General features: G+C 36.4%; 1 protein-coding gene and 1 pseudogene across 2 annotated transcripts in view; one reads left to right on the top strand and one right to left on the bottom strand.

Moving 5' to 3' along the window:
- The window catches only part of LOC145502478 (uncharacterized), a 33,552-nt pseudogene extending 27,261 nt beyond the window's left edge, over window positions 1–6,291 (bottom strand). Inside the window, exons 1-2 of the transcript XR_014051337.1 lie at window positions 6,180–6,291; window positions 5,111–5,456 (exon numbers count right to left, since the gene is read on the bottom strand). The product of XR_014051337.1 is annotated as an uncharacterized LOC145502478 (transcript). The remainder of the gene's footprint in view (window positions 1–5,110; window positions 5,457–6,179) is intronic.
- Window positions 838–23,605, top strand: part of LOC145502476 (uncharacterized) — a 51,456-nt gene continuing 28,688 nt past the window's right edge. The window contains 2 exon segments of the mRNA XM_081481799.1: window positions 838–1,154; window positions 12,691–12,966. Of these exon segments, the coding sequence (XP_081337925.1) occupies window positions 1,049–1,154; window positions 12,691–12,966 (382 nt within the window). The 5' untranslated portion in view covers window positions 838–1,048.

The raw sequence follows: 23,605 nt of genomic DNA, 5'->3' as shown, positions 1-23,605 counted from the left end.
CCACGTGCTGCTCGGTAAAAATCGAATTATTATTAGTCATGAATTTCGTGGTTATCTAGAGCAGCGTGCCGAAAGTGTTTCGAGAATTCAGCTTCGGCTTTAACTATTGTTCTGCTTTGTAGCAGATGTTTCAACAAGATTATATCAGCTCTTTGAGTGAATCGAGTTAAAAAGGGGGAAGAAACAACGATTTGGTAGAAAGTAATAGCTATAGGACCATGACTTGATGTTTAATATGCATAAAAAGGAGACGGTACAGTATTGGCCTAGAGCATTACTCAAGACAAATTCATTTGTCATTTAAAGGAATGTTTTCGTCAGTAACTTTTCTCGCCAGTCTATCCTAATTATGGTTGTGTGCCATATGGAATTCTGGTTGAGTAGCTATATCTCTTGTTATATTCAGGATGTCAAAACCTAACTGTGTGCTAAATCTGGTTCCATTGCCATTTATACCTTCAGAAATATAACTAATAAATTATTTTCACCGGTAAAAGCCTTTGAGCCAGGCCTTAAACTACTTGAGTCGTTCACCTGCGTACTTGGTTTGCTGATTTAGAATTTGGTATTTGAAACTTTAATTATCTATGCAAATTTAACAAGAACCATTAAGTGCTTTACCAGCGAAACGCAATCTTTACTATCCCAAGTAAAGGGTTCCTTAGCTGCAAAATCGTCAACAAACTAAGTTTAAATTCTCTCTTTTTACTCACCCAGGTAGATTTTCAGAACGAGGATAATATACCAACTTGCATACATCTACTTACATTCTTTGGATAAGTTCCCGGAATCATCCAGATGAAAAGCGCCTTTATTGTACTTTTGGAAGCTCGGAAACCGAAACTCTTCGTCCTTGAAAAAACACTTAATGTGCAGTAATGACAGATTTCACTTTTAACTTATACTTATCTATAGCTCATTTTACGCTTCGGGGTTTTTCCCGTTTTTTTTTTTTTTTTTTTTTTTTTTTTTTTTCAGCCAGGGAGCATAATTAGCAGCGGTTGTGCCATTTCCTCTTTCAAGTTACACGAAGCTCCGTGAAATAAATATGAGCTCTTTTGTCAAGCTCACCGTTCTTGTTTTAGCGGCAGTAGCAATTGGTACCAACCAGAATTGCGTCATTGCGTGTGGAAAAGGAGGTGGAGGTGGTTCTTGTGAGTATGCCTGTTATTCCTTCAATCAATTACAATATTCAGAGAGAAAGCCACATCAGCCTTAGCTTATAGTATTCACGTGCGTTCTTCATCCTAGTTGGAATTTTGAGATGTTGGTTTTTGTGGAGGGAGGAAAACCAGAGAACCCAGAGAAAAAACTTTCGGAGCCGAAGGCCAGAACCGATAACAAACTCAACCCACATATGGCATCGGTCCTGAATCGATCAAGGGCAACTTTGTTGGGAGGCGAGCTCTCTCACCACTGTGCCAACCCTGCTCCTGATTGATATTTTATTGTACTGCACTGTATGTGTTTAAATTATTTATTGTATCCAGAAACATAAAGGAAAGGGTCTCGATTGGGCTACAAGGAACATTAAATAAGATGTAATGTAAGCCACCAAATGACATCACATTGATTGCCACGTTTTGGCAGTAAATTTGGTCCCGTATTGATCAGTATTCCGGCTTGGAGGTGTTCAGTGATGAAAAAGTTAGCCCTGATCAGCTGTCCCATAAATGGCAATCGCAGGAGATATTTGTGATTAGGATATACAGCCTGGTTATAAACGATTTTGTAACCCAACACGAGCAGAATTATCACCCAGTATTGACCTATTATGACCAGCAGCTGTAAAGCCTTGGTCAAACGGCGCATGATAGTCGATGATAGTTGATGATACGATCGCCTATCATGCACCGTTTGACCAAGGCTTAAAAGTAAACGAGGCCCTTTTCGTCTAAGGGTGTTTGAAATTCATTGCAATTCCGCCGGGTTTTGAGTGAGGAACGTTCGTAATATACACAACAACGAAACAAATCGTCAACTGGCGATCGATAGTGTGAAAATCCAACACTCTTCTTTATACAGAACTTTAATTTTTGCCTATATAAATCTCAAAAGTAGATCGAAGTTGTTAATTAGCCACTTTGTGCCGTTTGTGCACGTTGAGAACCATTCGGATTCCGGCATTTCCGAGAAATCTAAATTAGTATCACTTTCTGTACGTGTCACATTATTCAATAATCATCCGAGCTTGTCCGTGTGAGGAACGTTGCTAGTGCAAGCTACTGGCGTGGGAAAGAAGGGGAAGGAGCGCCAGATTTAGGTAGTGGGCTTTCCGCATAATCACCCACCAATTTACTTGTAATCCGATTTCACCAACTATCTATTACTGTCAATTCGTTCACCGATCAAAAACTAGTGCGAGCTTCTCGGCATGAATGACTTCTTGCGCGAGTCGAATCAATGTTACTGAAGTGTGAAACATTAGCAATATCACGAGGTTTATATCTTAGCATGGAAATGCATGCTACTCCGCGAAAAGCTCGAAAAGTGGGAATAAAAAGAACGAATACAACTGAACTTCAGTTTCTGCAGGTTGTGCGATATCAAGTCCAACGCAAGAAAGAAGAGTGTTTCCGATTCCTCCCTTACCAAAACAGCTGTATTTTTAAACTGATTTTAAACTGTTTTGAACGTATTTTAACGATTTAAACAGTATTTTGAAGTCACTATAGGGTATTTTTGTGCTATTTTATACAAAATTCAAAATTTTGCTTCTTGTTTGTAATGTATTTCAAGTATAGTTAAAACCTACTTCATGACATTGGAGTGATTTTCACTCTGGTTTTAACGTAGTTTGAGCTCAAAACAGGGTTTAAATAGGGGATTTAAAATCTATTTTAATACTATGGCCACAAAAATTTCGTTCAAACAGTTTAAAAATTCTAGTTAAACCCTGTTTTGAAAGTTATGTTGGCAATGGCCGTAGGTTTAAAAAGTATTTGACAAATTTTCAGTGTTAAAATAGTCTTTAAATAGGATATTTAAAATGTAGTTGATATGTCAAGAACATAAAATATGTTTTAAATAAGAAGTTTAAAACCTATTTGAGATAGCAATTCATATTATAAGCTTTAAAATACAACCAAAACAGTCTGTTTTAAACATATTTTAAGTTTTAATCAGGCGAGTATACTATTTAAATAGTAGTTTTAAATAATGACAATAATGTCTACCTTAAAAACAGATTTTAAATACACTATTTTTGCACTATTTATAAATCTAGCCCAATGGAAATTTATAATTCAATCAACATAATTTGCATCCCCTTTTTGAAAACTGCTTTAGTGTGTAAGCTTTTAAGACTCTCTCAATATCAAAATCAATCAAAAATTTAGCCAAGCCAAAAACATGAATCTGTGGACAAACAAACCTTTTCGCAAAATAGCACTCTCTTGCCGCCCTGCATGTACATGTATTCCTGTCTTTCTTTTTTTTTTCGAAGCATCAAGCACAGTTTATAACCAAAATGGCAGGCAAAGACTGAACAACTCCAGGACTTCCCAGAGGAGTTTTTCGATAGGCGTTAAAGTAAATCCCAGTCTTCTCTAAAAGGACATGGTCACAGATACCATGTTTGTTCACAAGTGAGGTTCAGGTTGAGAGCATGTGCTAGGCTGCATGTACATGCACAATATATAAGTTCTATCAAAAGTGTCATCACTTTAAAAATTTACCAGGAGCAATCAAATCTCTGAAAGCAGCAACTAATAACTCAAGGAAAATTGATCCAAGTAATTGGTTGACATTACTTATTACTGATTGGGGCTACTCCTAATGGCAAAACATGCCATCACGCACAAAGTAGACCAGAATTAAGATCTCACAATCAAATCACAAAAAAATCACATCTACTCAATATTAAAAAGAAAATTTCAAGGTACATGTAACTAGCTTGCAGTAATTAGCAAATTATTGATTGTGGTCAGTCATCATGTACGTGCTTCAAGATTACATAATTTACATACATGTAATTTGGCAGAAAGTGTCCCACTCACAGTGTGCACATGAAAGATCTCAAAACAAATCACAAGAAATGACAACCACTGAATATGAAAAAGAAAATTGCTTGTAGTAATCAGCCAGTTATTTATTGTGGTCCATCGTCATGGTATACATGCTTCAAGATCTTGCAAAAGTGCTGTCACTCACAAAGTACACCAAAATCAAGATCTCACAACCAAACTCCTGTTTTTTTTTTGTTCTTTCAAACAATTCTTTTTTTCCTGTTTCCCATATGAGCAGTTACAGTTTTCCAGATTTGACAGTCATTTAATTTTGAAGTCAAAAGTGGTTTGAACTAATATTTGTGTACAACAGTTTAGTCATTATTGTTAACAATGTAGGAAATCCATTTTTTTTTTTTGTCTAAACAGTTCTTAATGATAAAAGTTGTTGTTCCAGTCTGTTATGAGCAGACTTATGTTGAATTTAGTGGTTGGTTTCAATGACAGATGCTGTGACCAGGCTAATATTATGAGAGTCTGTGCTCTGATCTGTTAACAAGAGGCATTCACTACTAACATCACAGCAAGCTGGCAAAAAGCGCCGGTTCCACAATAACTGTGAATAATAATTATTATTGGATGAGGTTGAGCAAAATATCATGATTTGTCAGTGGCAAGCAGATCAATTATTTCCCGAAGCTGAAGGCTGAAGCAAATAATTGATCTGTGACCACCCAGTTTGGTTTCACATTTAAATCACTCTCTGACAGCTCAGGGAAGCGATCTGCCATTTAAATTATTTCACCTGAGAGCTTGGTTTCAATTACACATGAGAGGAAAATTCAATATTATTTGCAGCAAACACATTTACACGGCACTATGCATGAGCAGATCATTATTTGTAGGCAGTTATTTACAGGTCACTTGGTGGGCTCTCAGCGAATGAAAAGCAAGACAAAATGCATCGAATGATAAAAAGATTTATTTTTCAGTTGTCAACGATAACATTTCAGAACACCTAGAGGCCTTTGTGCATTTGCTTGGACGCCATCTTGCAAACTAGAGCACAAGCTTCAAGATCTCGCAAACAACAACTACCGAACCAGGACTTGGAACATTTCATTATTAATTATGTACATGAATCAACTGCATTATCCACTTACCCATTCATTCATGTCCTAGTGGGTTATTCTGTAGCTGGTTAAATTTTCTCTGTTTCTTGAAAATGTTACAAGCAAAAGCGAATAAAGAACCCTCATTGGACCACATAAAAATGCCTCGGTGGTAAATCACGCTGGTTCCGCAAATCTTTCCCAACTTAATTGTTTCATCTGTCTCAGTTTCTTGCAAAGAATGAAATACTTCAGCTACATGTAGTTTTCTGTGTTTTCATCCTTCTCTTATTACTTTGTCCTCTTGTCTTTCATTATTTTTTCTTCTTCTTGCCAGGTAATTTCTCCTTCCTGAACCTTTGTTGTACTTAGCCATATTTTTTGGAAATATATCAACCTGCCACATAAATGTAGTGCATTCATCTAATCAAAAATTTGTTGAATTTGAACTACACTGAATGCTTGTCTATCCCCCACTGAAGGTCAAAACTAACATGTGCATGGGGAGAAGTCCCTATCACTAGGCCCTTCAACCATTTTCCAGAACCTCTTTGTGTGAATATCACTTTTGCCAAGAAATCTACATCCATAATATAGAAGAATGAAAATAATTAAAGTACAATTAACGATAGAAACAATAGGGCGAATACAGGTTGAGTGACACCTAAAGTCGCAACCAAAATGCAAGGATTCGACTGTTCATGGCAGGCTTGATTCAAGCTTGGATTTCATGCGTTATAGCATACAATTACTCAATACATGAACATGTGTACAACACATTCTCGCACGACAACAAAGTGCGATTCCATTCATTCGAATGTCCCAATTTTGTTCTTCGAGTGTTCGGACCCAATCGTTCGATTAAGTTCGATTGATTTCGATAAAGTTCGTTTAATCGAACGTTCCATTTGGTACGTGATTAGTTACGTCTGGAGCAAAGCCATGCATCTAAGAGAAAGCTTCTTTTATGAATAAACATTTGGCGCATCCAAACAAGAAATCGCCAAGCATTACCCGCGTATGTCTCAATGTAAAATACCTGAAAATACGCTTGAAAAAGTTACGAGGGTTGTAAACAAAAAAATGAAGTTTAAGCAGATAAAATAAACAGATACCGTACCGTTAAAAATCCTGGGCTAAGAACTATATCCAATGTGGCGATCGATGCGATCCTCTTGCTTCGTTTTGGCGGTCGTAACTTTGGCGCAAACGGATTTTCCGGTCGATTTTCCGCTGACCCGCCGGTGCAATACTCTGATGCGAGCATTTTGGTCAGCTGTGATTGCATGAAACATCGTGTAAGTGACCACGTGACTTGTTTCCATGTCAAAATTGCTGTGTAAACCGGAGGTTTCGTTCCAGTCGTTGAAAACCAGTGCAACAGTTCATTTGTTTGTTCTTTTACCTTTTACTGGACGAAAAGTTAAGGGACCGAACCGAATCATATGACTCGTGGGTGCAGCGACCATGATTTATCTTTCTGATAGACTTCAACTTGGTAATGTCTCAAGGAAATGGAGGTAAGCCGACCATCTTCTGTCTTGGTGTGTCTTTCATTCGAAAAGATGCATGCACATGTAAATGCATGTAACATATCTGTAACCACATCAGCTGTTTTATCGAATTAGATAATTGCCTATGAAACATAGATCTGAATTTTGAATTGTTCTTCGTCCAGTCTACATAATTAGGTACTGTTCTATATACATGTATGATCGGTTATATGGCAGTTATATGTTTGCAACTGTGTATGCCATTTTTGTGCAGCCGTAAATTACTCATCCATTGTGATCATTTTACTATCTTGACATGGCATAAACTGATCGATCTCTTCGTAGGGAAATTAAAGTGCGAGCTGTGGAAGTTGAACCAAACAGTTTGTTTTTCTTCAAGTGGAAACGCAACTTTATAGACTTAACATGATAACAAAACATACATGGAGGCTAAAATATTAAACCCTGCAATAACTAAACAATGCAGTAAATAATTTTGTTTTTATTTTCAGCTTTGAGAAACAGGAGATGGAGAGTGGTGCTGCCCTGTTAGGGCCAAAGTCTCTGTGAGTTTGATAGGGGTCTTTCAACTGCCTTCTGGTTACAAAGTTATTGCTGCAATTCTGCAATCATTGGTAAATTTTTAAAGGAGGAAATAACTAAATTTAGGGTTAGAAAGGAAGCTATATGTAGCTACTACAGTCATGCCACATCAGTGAAAGTACAGTTGTTTCTTGTTGGAAATAAATGAACCTTACAACTTGATGGGATAATTTTTGTTAACTTGTAAATAATAATATTATCGATCATATATTACATACACTGCGGCTACAAAGTTTATTTCAAGGGGAACATGGTATGCATTAATTAATTCTTTCATGATTGAATATTGTAGTTTTTGTAAAACTTTACCTCAAATTGCACATGACCTTGACTTGTGACAGCTTGGGTTCCCTATGACTTACTGCAAGTGGTTTTGGTTTTTTAAGCTTCATCTTGCCAGGGCGGGAAAAAAAAAATGAAATCTAGCTGTCCAGTGGGCCAGCATATTTTAGTTTTCAGTTGGCTCCACTAAAATATTACTAATGCCCAATGGGCACACAGGGTTCATGCCTTATCAACTACATCATTTACTAGTTGCTGTCTATATTCAGTGATAGACTATAACAAAATGAGTTTACTGGCACTATGAAACTAGGTGAAAGAAACTACCAACAGTGACAATTGTTGTGTCAGATATAAAGTATGCTTGGATTTTAAATTAATCCATGCTTTCAACTCACTGTTTTGCTCATCTTGCAGTCTTAAGTTTTGAAATAGGCTTTGATTGGAAATTATCATTCACAAGATTATATGTACTGAGGCTAATTTCACTTGCCCACCTGACCAGACCTCCAAACTTCCATTTTCACTTGCCCAAGAGCAAAATTTACTTGCCCCAGACAATGGGATGTGGGTTTTTCCCTGCCCTGCTTGCTAAGACTACGAGTATTCCCTCTTTGGCTTAGGGCCTCTTCATATGAGCCCAGTCAACCAGCCTGGCTCATTTCCTGAGATCTCACCTGGTCACTCTTTCCTTCGTAAAAATTTTGATGTGTTCATGTATGTATGAGAAGCCAGGCTGGCCCGGTTACTGAGATCTCAGTTTTTGCGTCCAAGATCTCAGTGACCAGGATGAAAATTTTCCCATATGAACGCTCCAGCCCGGGTAACCAGGACAAAACTTTTTAGGCAAAATAGCTTCGCTTTTGCAACACAGCACTTGGCCAGTTACCTGGCTCATATGAAGAGGCCCTTAGTCTATGTATCATGCGTGACACACAAGAAAATCAACATATTTTTCTCGCTGTTTTCATTTGCATCACACACAATAGACTAAGTGAAAGAGGCCGGGACTACTCATAGTCTGAATATCTGTAGGCCCAATAAGATGGTACAGCTTTAATTGCTACATGCACTTGTGCATGTACATAAAACAAGTCCATGACTCAAAATCAAACCCATAACTTGCTTGCAACTGTAACATGGACCACATAAATGATGCAGGGTTTAGTTGCAGCCTCAGACATTGCTCAGTCATGAAAGATGAACAAAACCTTTGCACAACATGATCATCACCTACTAAATTTACAAAAGTCACACATAATGAGTTGTACCCTCTAAATTGGCCTAAGGGTTCCCTTGATTAGAAGTGATTGATGCATGTACTGCATGTACGTTTACAATGTATATAGTTCCCATATACAGACCAGGGTTGTCATTAATTTTTTAGTCACCTGTAGCCTTATTCTCCACACCCATAGCAAATTTGTTACTTTGTGGGTGATTTCTCTAAACAACAGGGAATTTAACCTGTAGCATCAAGGGAAAATCAAGCATACTCAGCCATAACAGGTGTTATGGCTTACAAGCCTTAATGACAGCCCTGCAGACATAGCATACCAGTACAAGTAAATAACCTGTATTTAGCCTTAAAATGAGTGATATAGAAGATGTTTTATACTAGGTAATGGACCCTTAGCCTCAAGTTCTCAATTGGTATTGATACATGCATGTTCCTTTGACTCCTTTACATTGTTTGCAATTCTTCTTAACAAAGAAAATATGTACCCCTGATGATGGCCGTACACTCAAAAATGTTTTGGTTTTTAAAACTGTGGTAACTTTTAGCCTTTTATACCTGTACAGTAGACAAAAAAAATATCGCAGGCTCAACTCTTATTACAGCTTTTCATATACAGATACAGTAAGTGTAGAGCTACATACATTGATTATACAAGTAAAGAAAGAAGTAGAGCCAAGCACCCCCATCAAGCTTGAGTTTGCCCTACACTTATTTCTAGCATGTCATGTGTTGTTCACAGCTAGAGCAAAGTTACATGTAAGTTTAAGATTTTTTTGGCACTATTGCTATGCTGTATTGACACTATTTTTGAACTATTTTAATACTATACATATACTATTTTTACAGTATTTTCATACTGTTTTTATACTATTTTGTGCTATTTTTATGCTGTTTTATACTATATTACTGTATGCCATTTCTAGACTATTTTAAAGCTATTTTCATATATTTATATTGTATTTGACATATTTTTTTCATATATGATCCACTTTAATTTTTAAACTGTTTAAAGTACTATTGAAATATGTTTTGAGACAGTGGATTTCAATAGTGTTTTAAACAGGTTTTAACACCTTTAAAATCAGTTGAAAAATATGTTAAAAATATAATTTTGCACCTATTTTAAACCTATTTTGTACAAAATACTTTTAAAATTGTCATTTAAACTAGTTTAAAAATAGTCTTGCAGATTAAAAGCTGTGTTTAAAACGATTTGTGTCCTGATTTTATTCCGAATGCTGTGTTCCTCGAGAGATTTTTAAAGAAGTTACAGACTATTTTAATTATATTTTTAAGCTTAGCAAAGGATTTCGAGTTTTGGAATTTTAACTATATTTTTAAAAGCTTTGTAAAATACATTTCAAATTTTGTTTCAATAGTGTTTTAAACAGGTTTAAACACCATTAAAAGCAGTCGAAAACTACGTTAAAAATACACTTTTCGCCCTGTTTTTAATCTATTTCATAAAATAGGTTTAAAACAGTTTTTAAAAATAGTATTTAAATACATTTAAAATAGTGTTAGGTTTGGTAAGGGCTGTTTTTTAATGTCTACAAAAGAAGGGAGTCCAAGCAAATTATAGGCCGTGTTGCGGAACATGAAGCAGGCACATATTGCAGCAACCGTTTTCTTTATGTGAAATGCTTCCTTTTAGCGAAAAACAACGACAAAAAAAAAAAAAAAAAAACTGTTGTGAGGACAAAATTTTATCATCGCAACATGATGCACAAAATTCAGCTAGTTTGTATTCGGCAGATTTTCATTTTATAATCCTTCACCACGAACAGGCATTCGACAAATTATATTTTTGTCCCGGTATCCTGTGGGCAAAACTGCCACTGAAAATAGTTCTGCCAGCCAAAAGAGCTCGCTTTCATGTTCCAAAATTGTTTTTAAAAATAGCAAAAACTGCTAAAATGTAAAAATAAAAATCTCTATATCAAATGAATCGCTATAAAATCCAAAATCTCTCTAAGTCAGTTATGTTATAATATATCAAACACTAATGACCGCCTCCCAGTTGACCGCATTTCCAAACGGCGAGAACAGAGTTGAAAATACGACGCGTAACGTACTTCGAGGTGTTTGGACATGTGGTCAAACATGGTTTTAAGGGTTTGACACATCTTCTCACCCGAAACTAAAACTAAGGGAAAACGAGAAAATAAAATCACACAAATCCATGCTAATTGAGATCAGATATCGAAACACCGTCCAGGTCATGATTTCCTTTGTTTAAACTCTTGATGCATTATTAACGAGTTTGAGATTTAACCTTTAAAAAGCACCAAATTTTGCCTTCACTAAACAACTGAGAGACGCTCAAAGCTTTGGACATATTGCGGTGAAACCTCTTTTTATAATGTAGTTGCATTAAAAACGCCAAGTCACGTGACCACAGAGGAATAGAACACTGTCTCAGCAATAACATAATCAATACTATTTACACCGTTATTTATCTGTGTCGCTTTGCCTTTTTGAGTCGCTAAGGAGGCGGATTTGAATAGAAGCGAAGGTAAAAATATATTGCCTGTCGCTTTGTAAATATAAAGTATCGACTACTTCTCGAGCTTTCACTGCCATCACTATCATCCAGGGAGAAATTAGAGTTAATAGTTGACAACGATAATGAAAACTCGAGACGTAATCGGAGCTTTATATTTACAAAGCGGCAGACAATTAAAGATGATATATGAGATGTAAACTGCCGTCACTTCTTCTCAAATCTCATCTAAACGACTCAAGACACTCAGGGCACTCAACAAGACAGGACAACACGGGTAAATGACATTATCTTTACTTTAAATGATTATGATAATGCGGAACAGTGTTCGGGTACCCAGTGACATGATCGAATAATTCATTAGAATGATTAATGTCATAAATTTGCTGCAATGTTTCATTGCATGGTTTATTGCACTTTAAAGAGACTATGATCTAGATCAAAATGGATTCGTTCTCAACAGATATACGTAAAAGCAAGCATGCGTTCCCTTAGCGTTTTTTTTTTTTTGCCTTGTTCGTTTCATTTTATGATGCTCACCGTTTCAAATCGAAAATTGTTTTCGAGAGTGGAGCGATTAACAAACAAAGCCCTATCATATAAATGTGAACAGTGAATCGAATACGAAGGCTTTTAAAAACGCTCACATCATTTTCAACACAAGTAATGCATAAATAACGGATATTGAGATTTCTCTTAGCGTATCAGCGTCTTACAGTGGAGACGTAAAGCTTAGGCTAAATTTTCGATTAGAGAACAATTCATTGCAAAACGTATCGCTTCGATGGGGCCCCAGTGAGCATGGTACCTTCGAAGCAAATTGTGTTCAAAGGCCTGTGCCAAAATAAAGACAGCACAGTCTAAAACCCGTCTTTGATGTAGCAGCGCACATTTTACTTCCTCCCGTGCTCTAGTCATATTTTTCAGTCTCAAAATATCAGAAACCGTATTAAAAAAAAAAAAGAAAAAAAAAAAAGAAAAACATAAACCAAAAACAAAAAAGACAAAAGGACATGGAAAGATCGAGAAAGACTGTGAAGCGCGGGTCACCACAGAGCTTGGTCTAAATATATTTACAATATATCTCATTAATCCTCGAAGGCCCAGGGGCTGCTAGTCGGGAAGATACGATATTTTCGGGAGACGCGATATTTTCGGGTGAAAGTTTACATCAAGAGCGGGATGTAGACTATCGTCTGAAAGTATCGCATTGTCCCGATTAGTTGCCCCTGGGATTCCGAGGATGCATCTCATCTTGATTTCAAATAATTTCGTTCATGCAATGTATCTTTACTGGTATTGTCGGGTTGCCGTTAAAAGCAACAATCAAAACATTGATTATATAATTATATAATTGTTATTATTACTATTACTATAACTGTTACTGTTACTGTTACTGTTAATTACTTTTACTGTTACTGTTTCTATTACTATTTCTATTATCACCATCTTCTTCATCATCATCATCATCATCATCACCATCATCATCATCATTATTTTAAATTTCTAGCGCCAGTACATGGCAAATGGGGTTCATGGCAGCCATCAAGCTGGGCCCAAACTCAGTGCTCAAATGGGTACAAGACCCGGTATCGCAAATGTGATAGTCCTTCCCCAAAATGCGGGGGGCGTTCCTGCAGCGGAAGTAGTAATCAGAAGACAGAATGCAATGGATGTATCCCTGGCAACGGAGGATGTGACCAGATTTGTAAGAGCTATGGTGGTTCTTCTCGATGTAGCTGCTTTCCTGGTTATCATCTTTCAGGGAATCAAAAAAGTTGCGAACGTAAGTGACTCTGCCTTATTTGTTGTTATGTTTGTAATGGGCATATAGGTACAGTCTAACATCCAGTAAATATTCCTTGATCTGATAACAATAAACTTCATTCTTTAACTGTGCATAGGAGCGCACAACAACGAGAAAAATCTTTATATTCCTTTATTTTAAAATTACATGTTATTTGGCCCGCGGATAGCATGTCCTAATCTAGGCGTGCCATTAAACGTTTGTACCTATAACTAGATTAATTAAATTACAATAATAACAATTAATTCAAGATTAAATATGTAGTTAATACTTTTATCGTTTCTGCATATTAAGACACTATTAAAATAAAATCAGGGGAGAATAATGAGAGAGGACATTGATTCATGTAGTCACTTAAAAGATTTCAGTTTATGATTAATCCGGTGTATCAAAGAAAAGCATTTTCTTTCTGGAGCATACTTAGTAATTGATTTTTAGTTCTAACTTTGAAATACTTTTCTTGGTAGCTCTCTTATATTGCGTGGTATCTCGTTCAATAGTCTGCCACCGATTCTGGAGAATGAATTTTTGTGTAGTTTATGGAAAAGTTACTTGAGGTAGAGTAGCGGGTTTTGTAAGAATGGACGTCAGATATTTCCATAAATAAACTACGTAATTTAATTGGCGCTGAGGCAGTATTGACATCATTCATTAATTCCGACAAACGTCTATAATATAATGAGTGGACGTATGGGTAGAAGTTTAGTCTTAATAAATAACACTTAAAACGCAGGGCTCGTTTCTGTAACAATAATATTTTGTTTAGGCGAGACTTACAAGCCTGACCCAAAACAGATAATGCGTAGGTAACGTAGGGAGAAATTAAGGATTGGTAAATATTTGGCAGAGTGCGAAAGGGGCCAAAGTGTCGTATTTTCGAAATAATACCTATAGTTTTACTTCTTTTTAAAGCAACGTATTCAATAAGGTTCTTCCAAGAAAGATTGTAATCAAGTAACACTCCTAGGTACTTGACATAATATTTGCAGTCAAAAAGAACATTCATATTCTTCTCATTGTCAAATATATATATTTTTGGTTGAAAGGGTAGATTTGTTTCTGGTGGGGGCGAAACATGACAAAATTAGACTTTTTGATGATATGACTTAATTTATTTGAAGTGAGCCAAATATACAGCTTTTGTAGCGGAGCTTCAGTGCGCGAAGCGCGCCAGCGAAGCACCATGGGTAAACAAACAAGCTTAGTTTTCTGTCGTTTTTCGCCGTATACCGATAACCTCACGTCTTAAAGTAATAAAACTGTATTTGTAAATACTGCCAGGCGAGTTTTAAAGTTTTCTTTGTGTTAGTAAGGACAGCCGCTTTGTAGACTGCTATAATTTCTTCTTCTGTTTACCTTTGGAAGAAGGAAAACCATCGTTTGCTCTCCTTGACAGCTTTTGACGCTCGAATGTTGTCATGCATATTGCGTTTACAAATTATGGAGACTTCCTCGTTTTGGTTGTTTAATTTATTGGGTTTAGTGAAATGTTTGGCTGAATTTCTTTTAAGGTTATTGGTAAAAGACTGGTAAAGCTACGGCCGAAAAAAGGACTACAAAGCCGTCGGCAAAAATAATATTCAAATTACGCTTTGGCGCGAATAATTATTAAAATTGAACACCGCAAGTCTTTGAGATTTTGGACGTTTTGTGGCTTCTAAATGCATTTGTTCGCTTTAACTGGAATGATAATCAATCTTAAACGAATTTTCTGTAACATTTCTGGCATCCTTCGTTTGATTCAGGTGTAGTGATATGCATATTGTGATTATGTAGTTTTCTTCGGTTTTGTTGTTGTTGTTGAAATGTCGAGTGGATGATTAGTATTACACTAGGTTTGCTGATGCAGCAAGTATGGAACATAATTTTCCAAAATACTAAATCCATACACTCTTCTGAAACGTGGTAAATTGCTAACAGCACCTCCATATTCCCCTTTTGCACATGAACATGAACTATTTTTTCTTCATCAATCAATGACCCTGCATGCAGAGAAAGCTCTACAAGGAGATGATTCCATTGGTGCCACTGCATTTGGGGATACACGGACCCTATTTTTCAATTGTTTGAGGGGGTTTACGTGTTCAACTTTGGTGCATGTAGGATATATTTTTTATCCATTTAGCTGTAATTTTACTGATGTCTTAATTAAACACATCTTGGATTTGGCTGACCAAATGCACATATGCATCAAAACCTCCGAGTGTGTTCAGTTGTCTACATGTAGTGAAGGCAAAATATGTCTAGATGGTATACCTTACTTATAGCTTACTGATTAATTTTTGACATAATTTAATTACAAAATTATATATTTGATGAGGTCACCCAGTAGTTAACAGTCCCTGTAGTCCACAATCTTCGTGGAGAAAAAAAAAAAAAACACATCAATTATTGAAGTTGAATTATAAGATTATTAATGGCAGCCTACATGCTGTAAGTGTTTATCCACAAAGTGTTATATTTACCATTAATGCCAGGGAGATTTTTTCATTGTGAATGTTGCAATGTTGCAATTTTGCAGTAGGGAATGGATCTCATTATATTCCTGTATGCTGTTCTTAATACTGTACAGCTGTCATACCTTTAACTGTATCTTTTTACAGTCACTTTTGGGAAGTGTCTTAAGGCTATGTAGAATTCCAGTATTTTTTAAAAGGTAGACAGTATTAATAGCATATTTTATGAAGAAAAAACTGAACTATTGATGGATGTACAGCATGAAGGCAAATAGCAATACGCGTTTATGTTACAAAATACATGTACAAATTCACGCCACCACTGAGTCAATTGTAAACATTGTAATATTTAGATTTAGCCAAGCTTAAAAGTGGAGCTCCCGGGCCGGGTTGCTTAAAGCCCGAGTAAGCTAACCCAGGATTTTAATGTGAGTTTTGTAACTTTGCGTTGAGCTTTTCTGTTTATAATGTCTGGCCATCTGTTTTGAGTTTCAATAATCTCAAACTACATTAAACATAAGCAGTGAAAAACATTAGTATACCTTCTGAACAACCCGGCCCTGATCAACAAGTTAACCTAGCTTGAGCCCACGATCCAATAGAAAACCGGTACTTTGTCAGCGGTCAACTTTTTAAAAAACATGTGACCTTGATGAGCTCTTAACCTGAGCCATGATATGGTCACATAATACTGGTCAGCAGATATCTTGTTTTGACAGCTGTCAATTGACCATGACATGGATGTCCAATATCATACATGTATGATTAAACTATGGCCGCCATGTTCTGCGGCATTGGCTTCGTTGGGCGCACCCACCATGATCCACACTGCTAGACATGTTGACCATGAAAAAATAGTTCTGTGGTTTTCTATTTGTTCGCGTGCACGTGGTTCTGTTTCTATAGTTATGGGGCTCCGCTTGGCGGCAGCCGCTGGGAGCTCCGCTATAAAGGTGGCTGTGTCATAAATTGTTTCACAAAAAATGGAAGGAAGCAATAAGTTCGTGGTTTAAGGTTACCGTATATAGGTGTTTCGCATCCAAGAGAAGTAATGCTCCCCTTTTACACTGTACTGTAGATACCTAAACCCCTATATCAACTTAAAGCTTATAGAGCTGGTTATCAAACGACACCAAGAATTTTGAAATAAAATGAGTTATCCAATTATCAAGGCCCCCTAACGGGAGTGTCCAAATTACCTTTAGAAAGCTACAGGTCAATGCAATTGTTTTGCTAATTTAATATGTTACTCAGGTTCTAGACTCAATGTGCTTAAACAATATGTCTCCATTTTGCCATATTTAATTTCAGTGAAAATAAAAGTTACAGAACAATTTTGAAATAGGATTTAAAAAATATACGAAGTGATTGTACAAAAATCACTCTTGGAAAGATAAAAAAAATTCAAAATAAAATATCCCCTGACATGTTTTTGTTGTTTACATGTCAAATTAGCTACATCACTTAGATGCATGACACTTCAAAAGGCATACGGTAACCCTAAAGACACAGCATTTACGACAGAGTGATTCTAAACTATATCCTTATTCTAGATCTAGACTACACAATTATATCACTGTCACTCAAGACTACATAAACTTCATGATCTAAAGGCAAGGACAAGATCAGATCTACGGACTTTTTCAAAAAGAGGAAGCTTGGGATTGCATAACCCCAGATACATGTATGCATGTTTGCCAAGATGACTTGACATCAAAATTTGTTTATTTATTTATTTTTTTTAACCAGCACATTCAATACAGACTAAGGAAAACAAAAGAAAAGCCACTAACAGGAATGTAAACAGTTTTAAGACCTAAATGGAAGATCAAGATGTCTATAATTATTTGGACCAGGACAATAAACATAAACTGAGAAGAAAGTTGAAGCCACTAGATGGAATGCAAACAATTTATAGACACTGCAAAAGTGTTACTCTTTCCTTTTCAGTCCAGACTGAAGTGTCATCGTGTTCAAGATCATATATTTCATGAAAAGGTTACAAGGATCATATTTGAAATAATTTTCCTAATAGGCCTATTACAACAGTGGATGACATCGCCTCAGCAAAGACAGGAAGATCTTCCAGTGTCATTTGTTGATTGCTATTATACAAAGTAAGTAAGAAAGATACCAAATTTACATTCTCCAGACCTGCTGATTAAACTTTGACAATCCTACCTGAAAGACAACTCAGAAGGCTTGCATGAACTCTTGAGATCACGTGTAATACATCAAATGAATGGTTCTTGATCCTTCTCAAACAGTACTCAACAATTAATGACACAAGATACAACTATGGTACCGACGAACATGATGCCTGTGCTGACCTTCCATGAAAGCATATACATTGCTGATGAAAACTTTAAATAAGCATAAAAGCAAATGACTTTTAATTAATTAAATTAGGAAAAAAGTAGACAGACTTCTAGAGCTGGTATTCTTGGTTTGCACTGTCACACAAAAATTAATTCGAATTGACCATTCAGTGGATAAATTCAAGACATTGTGATGTTATAGGAGATAAATAAAGAAGACACCTTTCCAAGTTTTAGCTCTACAGGCTGTGCATCTTCCCAAGCTTCAGATAGTTGTTGAAATATTTTGGGCAAATTTACAGAGCCCAGTATGAAACTGCAATGTTGGTGTACCTCCATTGTACACCAACATTGCAGCAGGCAAATATTGTGAACATCTGGAAGTTACTTTGGATATCTAGGTGGCTGATTATCTGAACTGGACAAGCAAACATCTAAATATTAAGCACTTTTCCTAATACGTTAACTTCTAAAAAGACTAAAAGTCATGAGATAAGTAAATATTTTTTGACAAATGCTTTCGTAGCTTTATGTTACACACCACCATAACTCTGAAATTCAAAATGTGCTTGTTTCCAAACAAAGCAATCTATTAAGGTGAAAAGTTGTTAAAAGATATAAATTTACACCCCTCTTATGCCTGATGAGGATAAAAACTTTAACTGGTGACTCTTTAGTTTTGGATTTTAGAAAATGATCATGTCACGTGCAAATGAAGATTATCCTTGAGGTCAGATTGGGTAAGATTTGAGTCCTAGATTGGATGGTTTTTTTAGCATGAACATCTCAATATTGATTTTATTTCAAACAAATTAGAACTTAGAAGTTCACTAAATAGCTTAATTATTTAAGTACCTGTATTACCTGTAAGGCTTATAAGTTAAGGGAAAACAGCAGGTTCAACTCCTTCTACATGTACATGAAGGAGTTGTTTGACTCAAGAAAATAGCTTTTAGCTTCTGAACTTATTAGCTTGCAAAGAAAGTCATGTCTGATAGCACAAAGCCTAGCAGTTCCTTGGGAAATTCTTTGAGGAAATTTAAACTACAGAAGAACTGTGAGAGATTAAATTTTGGGGGGCTAGCGAGAATGACTTTTAGACAAGTACATCACAGTAACAGCTTACCGAGAGGATAGGCCAAAAAACTGGTTTTCATTTCACATTCCACACCGTGCTTATACTTAGTAATACTTTGGGAGATGGTGCAAACCATTCCAGCAGAAGTGAAGAGCACTAATTGTATCTTCAAGTTACAATAGATACAAAAATCTCCAACTTTACACAAGGATATACTATTAACTTTTGATATTTTTGGGGGAGATATGGTAGAGATTTAGGAACTGAGTAAACAAAGGATATACCGGTAATGATTAATTAAAATGCTGTCTTTCTGCTTAAGGAGGCAATAAGAATGTCTCCAAGCACAGGAGACAGTTTTGTTACATGATCAAAATTTCCATTACATTGAAAATGCATGCTCTTTTGTCAATGATCAAATCTATAGGTGGATACATACAACTTCTCCCACTTCATATGAATGTCCTAAATATAATGGGTGACACCTTAGAATGTCTGAAAAATTAACTACCCTGAAAATTGATGCTTGAAGTACAAACAGCCCTATGCATTTTAAGCTTGCTTGCCAAGAGGAGAGGAGTGATGTGAGTAAACAATTGAAAATCTCTTATGTTGTACTTTCTGGTTGTGACTCCAGCAAGTCAAAATTACATAAGACAGAAATACCACTAACAGCTTACTTGTTAGGAGTTCAAGCAAAGTTTCCCAATGATGTATTCTTAAAACACAGGAAACACTATTTTTCAAAGAAATACTTATTACAGTCAAACTCACAAAACCGTAAACACCTAAAATATGTCTGGAATGTTTATTGTGTAATAACCAATCACAAGTGAGATCTCAAACCACACAAACCACAGAACAAGGATGTATTGCATAGGTCACGCAACTATAAATACATGTATAGTTTTGGTTTTTGCTTTGTCCCAAGATACACCCTCTGTCTTTATACATTACTGAAAGTCTAAATAATTGCTATCCTTTTGTATCAAGAACCACATCCAGTATTTAGTTTGTGTACAGTTACTCAAGTGAAGTGATGGTTAATTTGCCACAGCTATAAATAGGGGTGAATAAAAATTTAAAATTTTGGTGGTTTCGCTAACCTTGGTATCATCTTCGGTAAAACTAGCAACTCAATTTATTTTAGCAAACAATTACAATCCCTTGGGCCCAGTGGTTCAGTGATCTAAACACCCTGGAAAGATTGACCATGATAAATGCAAAGGTTTGCTAATTTTGCAATTAGTTGTGGCAAACAGTAAACACCTCACATTTTCCGCTGTTCCTTCCCAAATAAATTTGCACTTGATTCATATACTACAAAATATAATGCAAGACTTCTATTTTCATCAATATCACTTGTCGCTTTTCGTTGTTGTCAAAATTATTATAATGAAACGAAATAATGAAAGTACTGATTTGGATCGTTTGCGCTTGAGTGATTCAACAGCCACTAGTTGTGTTCGCCCAGCACATTGGTTTGTGAAAACAGTTTTCTCACGTTAAAAATATCCCAAACCCTCTTCGCTAGTGTTTAAATAGCCTGTAACAGCAATTGTCTAATTTCTTGCATAACAGAAATAGAGGATTTATTTTGAGACCGGTCACAAAACAAATTTGTTCCATGACCGATAGAAACTTATCTGTTTCTGTGGTTTCTGTGGTTGTAGATCTCGCTCCTGATTGGTTATAACACAATAAACATTCCAGACATATTTTAGGTGTTCACAGTATTGTGAGTTTGACTGTAAGGCTCTCCAATAACTGTATAGGTACCATGCACTTCAATTTTACAATCTTATAACAGTGATTGGCCTTTTTAGGGACTACACATTATAGTACATTGGCCAAAATACAAATAGTCCAAAAACGAAGAACAGTCTAGAAAGTAAATTTAACAAAGCCTGCAATGATTACAGAATGATTAAGCCTTGTTATTGTTTTATTCAAGCAACACATAATTAGTATAAGCTTTTGCTGACAAGGATAGTATAAATCTGGAACGATATTCCCACAGCTCTGGTTACCGTTGTACTCTCTAGCAAAACCTCAACCTGCATGCCTCTTGTAAGATTTGTTTGTCAAATAGAACCAATAAATTGTATCCATTCTAGTATTCTGCAAAAACAATATAAGTGGACATAAATAAATAAACAAATTAATTATTCAAAATTATTCCATTAAATTACTGTAACTAACATAATAGCCACCTAATTTGCTATACACTACAACTAGATTCTAACCTGGGACCTACAGAAATTTGATTACCTATGATATTTTGAACTTTAACACCCAACATTTAAGTACATTGTATATGGGAGTAGACTCTTTTTCCTTTATGTTCTAAAGATACTAATTTATGCACTGCATCATTTACTCTGTACTGATGATACTGCTTACAAAATTCCAACAGTTTAGCTGTTCTATATATTTAAATGATTCTGTGGTTATGTTATGAAAGGGCCTGTACGGTCGAATATTCTTTGATGGCCTATGTAATTTAGTAATGTACAAAGATGTTCCGATTTCACTTCCACTTTGCTGGCAATCAAATTGAAAATCGTCAGTGTAAAACGCAGACTGTGGACTGCAGACCGGGGTAAAATGCAGACTGAGAGTAAAATGCAGACTGCAGACTACAGACTTCATAAGTACATATCGATTTATAATAATAGTATCAGGTGCTGATCTTAAACATGATTATTCAGGCTAATTGCAGTGAAAGACTGCACTCCGGTCAGCTGAGTCGCGGTCCGGTTAGACTGAATATCACTCCGGGTAGCCTGGATATCACTTAGGTTAGCCTAAAAAATGCTCCAGTTAGCCTGTTTTCGGTTAGGACTCAATGGTCAGTCTGCATTTTAGTCTGTAGTTTGCGGTCCGCAGTCTGCGTTTTACACAGACCGAATCAAAAATCTAGTGTAAAATAAGCTTACTTACACTGTAAAACTGTAATCAACCCTAAAGCCTACCACTATCAACAATGAAAAATATCAGATGGCTCACCTCTCAATCTTTTCAAGAAAGTACCTATTCTTGTGTCAACATTTCATGGCGTTCAACTTCGAATTTTTTTGTTGCGGATCTTGTTAGACCTTTCGTGAACACATTGCTTATGATCTGACATGTTTCTAATTGAGCATTAATTTTTCCGATACCTAATAAAGAGTAAAAATCACTTGAAACCTAAAAACTCTGATCAAAATGGTTAAATCCGACGTGTTTAGCAGGGTAAAATAAGCTTGCCACGAGCGGCGAATTAATGTCTTGTTCCCAGTGTTCGTCGGCCCCTATCGAGGGGGGAAAATCCGCTGAGTGCAGGCGCAGGGCTACGTGAACGGCTACCATGGGACGATTTGTGTAACGAACGTTCGAAGAGATCTAGATAGAAGAAAGTCGTGGGGGAGGGGGAAGGGGTGGCCTCTTAAGGCTCAATTTTCGTTTTCATTACCACATCACCTAGACTGCGAGCGGTCTCTCTCTTCCTCGAAAATCCATGGGGAAGAAAGTAAGCGTACGAGCGCGACTCATGACTGTGAGCGTCACGTGCGAGCAACGATGCCACGAGCCGCTAGTAGCGCGGACATCGGAAGACGGCTGCTAGCGGCTCGCGGCATCGCCATTCGTCGCTCGCACGTCACGCTCACAGTCACGCTCGCACGCTTACTTGTTTTGCGTTCTTTCCCACGGTTTTCGGTATGGTGTGCGTGGGGCCGCACACACGAGGGATGTGTTCAATACAGAAAAACCCTTTCTCTCTTCTTCTCGCACGTGGATTTATTTAGTGCATACAATTCAGCCCAATAGCCCTTTAAGTTTAATGCTTAGCTTTTTTCATTTGCATTACAATGTAATCCAACGCCGATGCCGTGCAAGTTGGATTATAAACAACTATTGGTTTAGGTTTTTGTGACATCCGGAATAATCAAGGTCGAGGTAAGTGAAGCTGATGACACTAACCGAGACCTTGATTATTTCGGATATCACAAAAACTGAATCTAATAATTGTTTTATTATACATTGTTTTAAAGAAAATAACGACAAACGCATTATCTCACCGAACACAGTTTATTTTCGACAAGCCATGTTCTTTCTTCGCTGTCCGCAAACTTGACATTGCTCTTGGAAATCATGCATGGCGCGCGCAACAACAACAACAACAACAACAGCAGCAACCATTTATTTGTACTCACAATTTATAAAATAATTACAATAAACATTAAATTAGTATAGAGTACTGCCTGCCCAAAATAACCATAAGGGCTAAAAAGAATGGGCAGACGTTAAGTTACACAGACTATTTATACAGTTATCGGTCGGTAACACACTTACACACACACAAATATAAAGATACAAACAGAATGGAAACTTACAGCGGAACAGAATATATCCTTATGAATTAATTGAAATAATTGTAATATTTTAAGCGCAACGTACAGATTATTCACTGATCTGCTAAAAATAATCTGTAGTTGATAATAATCTGTAGGTTGCGCTGTTTCCCAGAATTAATTGTAGGTTTTTTTAGCCAATGAGAAGACAGATGGTGACTACAATGTATAATAATTTTATTTATTAACAACATCCTAATAAGTAACTGAGGAGCTCCGCTTTTAGGCTTGGCTAAATCTATACATTAGTCCTGCTTCGACAAGGTTTTCTAGTGATTTAAAGTTTTTGTCTGAATATAGGAGATTGGTGTCTTCAACGAAGAGATAAAATTGACGATTTTCAGAGCAAATGAGAACATCAGGGCTGTATCT

This window comes from Orbicella franksi, chromosome 11 (genome assembly GCF_964199315.1).
Source record: "Orbicella franksi chromosome 11, jaOrbFran1.1, whole genome shotgun sequence".
In the NCBI taxonomy this organism is placed as follows: Eukaryota; Metazoa; Cnidaria; class Anthozoa; order Scleractinia; family Merulinidae; genus Orbicella; species Orbicella franksi.
This window is presented reverse-complemented; position numbering and strand designations above follow the sequence as displayed.